Source organism: Chiloscyllium plagiosum, chromosome 6, assembly GCF_004010195.1.
Source record: "Chiloscyllium plagiosum isolate BGI_BamShark_2017 chromosome 6, ASM401019v2, whole genome shotgun sequence".
NCBI classification, from domain to species: Eukaryota; Metazoa; Chordata; class Chondrichthyes; order Orectolobiformes; family Hemiscylliidae; genus Chiloscyllium; species Chiloscyllium plagiosum.
This window is the reverse complement of record NC_057715.1, coordinates 116,145,374-116,149,698: the sequence shown is the minus strand read 5'-3', so window position 1 is coordinate 116,149,698 and position 4,325 is coordinate 116,145,374. Positions and strand designations below refer to the sequence as shown.

Sequence of the window (4,325 nt, the reverse complement as noted above, 5' to 3'; positions counted from 1 at the left end):
CTCACACACTCTCTTTCTCACATTGTCAGACACACAAACTCTCACACACATACAAATTCTCTCTGACACTCACGCATACACACACACACTCGCTGTCTCTCTCTTTCACACACTTGCACACACGCGCACACACACCCTCACGCACACACACTCTCTCTCTCTCTCTCTCACACACAAACATTTACTAACTAGGAGCAGGGGGGGACTGCCGATTCTGGAGATAGAGTTGAGAGAGTGGAAAAGCACAGCAGATGAGGCAGCATCCGCGGAGCAGGAAAATTGACGTTTCGGGCAATAAGCCCTTCCTGATGAACTTGATTCTCCTGCTCCTTGGATGCTGCCTGACCTGTTGTGCCTTTCCAGCCCCACACTCCTGAAACACTTATTGACTCCTTGAATGAGAACTACAAGCTGGATTAGGCCATTCAGCCCCTTGTGCCTGCCCTGCCTTTCAATACAATCATGGCTAATCTCATCTTGTCCTTAATTCAATTCTCCTGCCCATTTCCCATAACCCTTCAACCCAGTACTACTTAAAACCTGTCTATTCCTCCTTATGTTTACTCAGCGTCCCAGCATCTACCGCACTTTGGGGGAGTGAATTCCACAGATTCATGATCCTTTGGGAGAAGTAATTTCTCCTCATCTCTCTGTTTTAAATCTGCCGCCTCTTATCCTAAAACTGTGACCTCTTGTTCTCAATTGCCCTACGTGATCCTTTCTGTGTCTACTTTGTCAATCCCCTTAGAGATCAAAGACCTCAATTAGATCTTCTCTCATTCTTCTAAACTATAGACTATAGGCTTAAACTGCTCAATCTCTCACATCAGACAATTCTCTGGAATCACTCTAGTAAACCTCCTCTGAACTGCATCTACTACAAGTACATCCCTCCTCAAGTAAAGGGACCCAAATTGGCTGGAATACTCCAGGTGCAACCTGGAAGTTGGAGGGGGTGGTGTTCCCATGTATCTGCTGCCCTTGTCATTCTAGATGAAAGTGGTCGTGGGTTTGGAAGGTGCTGTCTGAGGATCTTTGGTGAGTTTCTGTGGTGCATCTTGTAGATGGTACACACTGCAGCTACTGGGCACTGGTGGTAGAGGGAGTGGGTGTTTGTGGGTGTGGTACCAATCAAGTAGCTGGATCTTGTCAAGCTTCTTGAATGTTGTTGGAGGCAAGTAGGGAGTATTCCATCACCCTCCTGACTGGAGCTTTGTAGATGGTGGACAGGCTTTGGGTAGTCAGGAGGTGAGTTACTTGCAGCAGTGTTCCTAGTCTCTGAGTTGCTCTTGTAGCTGCTGCGTTTATGTGGGTTTGTCCTATCGAGTGTATGATCAACGTAACCCTCGGGACGATGATATGGTACTTTAGAGGAGAATAAAAACCAAAATACTGCAGAGGCTGGAAATCTGAAACAAACATCAAGAGTACTGGAGAAACTCAGCAGGTCTGTCAGCATCTGCGGAGAGAGAAACAGAATTAATGTTTCGTGTACAATACGACTCTTCTTCAGTCCAAAGAGGAGAACCCAAGCGACAAGCCTCCAGTGTTTCTGATAATTACCTTGTGCCAGTGTCCCTATCATCGACAGGTTTCAATGTAAAATTCACACTTTACTCATTATTCTCCACAGGATTACCAGAGAATGCTGGACATGATGCGTGACATTATTCTAGCAACTGACGTGGCCCATCACCTACGTATTTTCCCACAGCTGCAAGAAATGGTTAAAGGTACCAGATCTTGTTCCTTCATGTAGTGAGAGAATTATGCAGGGTGACATGTTTCCCACTAATTACACAGGCTGCACAGTGGCTCAGTGGTTAGCGCTGCTGCCTCACAGCGCCAGGGACCTGGGTTCGATTCCACCCTCGGGCGACTGTCTGTCTGGAGTTTACACATTCTCCCCGTGTCTATGTGGGTTTTCTCCGGGTGCTCCGGTTTCCTCCCACAGTCCAAAGCTGCGTAGATTAGGGTGGATTGGTCATGGGAAATGCAGGGTGACAGGGATAGGGATAGTAGGGTGGGATGCTCTTCAGAGGGTTGGTATAGACCAAACGGCCTGTTTCCACACTATAGTGTAATGCACCAGGCCAGAACCCCTCAAAACATTTCAGACCCTAACTTTGCTCGGTGTTTTAAGCAGGTATAACGCAGATATTCCAGGAGGGATGCAGCTGGTCAAACCACTTAGTTTTAAACAAAACAGAATTTGTTTCCAAGATTACCAAATGAAACACAACCAAAAGAGAAAAGAATGCCGAATACCTTAACCTCTCCCCAAACCCAACAGATCATCCCAAATTAATGATGCTGTTCCAAATACTTGCAACAATCCCCATAAACACCCCTTGGCACAAAAGGTAAAATCAAACCCAGGGTCTGGCAGTGGAATGTCTGAGAGAGATCAGCAAGGACCTGCTTCTTTGGGTCCAGCAGGGTTTCTTCACACAACTGCTAACGACCAAACCAAACCAGAGAGAAGCTGAGCTGGGAGAACTGGCCACTCCCCTTTCATTGTGCAAGTGTTTGTTTTTGTTACAAAACTTGAAAGCCTTCAGCCTGAGGCAGTATCTGTTAGCTATTATTAAATTGGCCCTAAAACCTTTTAACCCCAGACTTTTTAGAGTCTGTGTCGGTGTACGACCTCTCTGAAGAAATACTCCAAGGACTGCATAACCTTGATAAAGGAGCAGCTTCTTCACAGTAGGGATTTGATGAATTCAGTCCAGATTATAGATGTATTAATAGATTCTGTTCCTCACTCCTGTCTCTTCCAGAGAAGGTTATCTCAACTAATTCCAGGGACAAAGGGACTTGTTATATATGGAAAGAATGAACAGGTTTGACCTTTACTCATTAGAGTTTAGAAGAATGAGAGAGGATCTTACTAAAGCACACTGGATCCTGAGGGGATTTGACAGAGAGGGCATTAGTTGTTATGGGATTAATCTAGAACTGGGAGAACAGTCTCAAAATCATTGGAGAGAGTGCAGAAGCAGCTTACCAGAAAGGTTCCAGGGTTGTGAAACTTCAGTGATGAGGGTGGATTGAAGACACTGAGTCTGTTCTTCCTGGAGAGAAGATGGTTGGGAGGAAATTCGGGAAATGTTTTCAAAATCATGTGTATGTTAGACAGAGTCAAACTTCCCACTTGTAAAAGGAACAGGAACAAGGGGAATGGCAGGGTTAAGGAGTAAGGGGAGGGTTAAATGGTAAGGACAGGGTTAAGTGGAACTAATTGAAGAGCTTTCCTGAAAAGAGTAGGTACAGGCTTGTTGACGTTTGGCTGTAGAATTGTTTTATTCAATAAAGAATGGTGGACTTAGCGTGGAAAGTTAAGTGTAGTCTACTGATATGGATAGAGAACTGGTTGGCAGACAGGAAACAAACAGTGGGTAGGAATGGGTCTTTTTCCAATACAGTGAGTGGAATATTGCAGGGGACAGTGCTTGGACCTGAACTATTGACCATATATGGAATTTGTAAGGGTATAGGGCAGGCCATTTACAATGGAGATGAGGAGACATTTCCTACATTGGGACAGTGATAACACTTCAAAGGCATTTCATTGGTTGAGGCTCTTCATTGGTCATAAAAGACCATCAGGGCATCCCTGAGGATGCGAAAGGTGCTACATAAATGCAGGTATTTCTGTTTCTTTCTTGCTTCTTGCAAACCTGAGGTGAACATTTTTGTTTCGTGAGCTCAGTCTTTTGATTTTGGCTTGAGGTGAGGTGTGGCTGGCGAATGGTAGGGGTCTCCCTCACGCTTTCCCTCTCCTCCCGAGCTCCCCTAAACCCCACTCTCCAGCCGGAGGTGTTTGCCTGACGTCCTGTTGACCTCCTTTATCTCCCGTAGCTTACAACAATTCCAACCCCAAGCATCACTCGCTGTTGTTGTGCCTGCTGATGACTGCCTGCGACCTCAATGATCAGACCAAAGGCTGGAAGACAACAACAAAGATAGCGGTAAGAGGCAGGTGTGTGTTGTGTGTGTGGAGGGGTGGGGTGGTGGGGTGGTGGTGTGAGCTGGGGAAAATGCAGTGGCTTCCTGATGAAGAGACTATGCTGGAAACGCCAACTCTCCTGCTTCTCGGATGCTGCCTGACCGGCTGTGCTTTTCCAGCACCACACTTTCTCACTCTGATTTTCCAGATTCTGGATCAGAGTGGTGCTGGAAAAGCACAGCAGTCCAGGCAGCATCCGAAGAGCAGGAAAAATCGACGTTTCGGGCAAAACCCCTTTGTCAGGAATACAGGCAGAGAGCCTGAAGGGTGGAGAGATAAATGAGAGGAGGGTGGGGGGGGGTGGGGTGAAAGTAGC

The 4,325-nt window shown here is 46.4% G+C and overlaps 1 protein-coding gene across 1 annotated transcript in view; it reads left to right on the top strand.

Moving 5' to 3' along the window:
• Positions 1 to 4,325, top strand: part of LOC122550963 (cGMP-dependent 3',5'-cyclic phosphodiesterase-like) — a 30,691-nt gene that overhangs the window by 13,096 nt on the left and 13,270 nt on the right. Inside the window, exons 5-6 of the mRNA XM_043692515.1 lie at positions 1,634 to 1,733; positions 3,862 to 3,971. Coding sequence (XP_043548450.1) covers positions 1,634 to 1,733; positions 3,862 to 3,971 — 210 coding nt within the window. The remainder of the gene's footprint in view (positions 1 to 1,633; positions 1,734 to 3,861; positions 3,972 to 4,325) is intronic.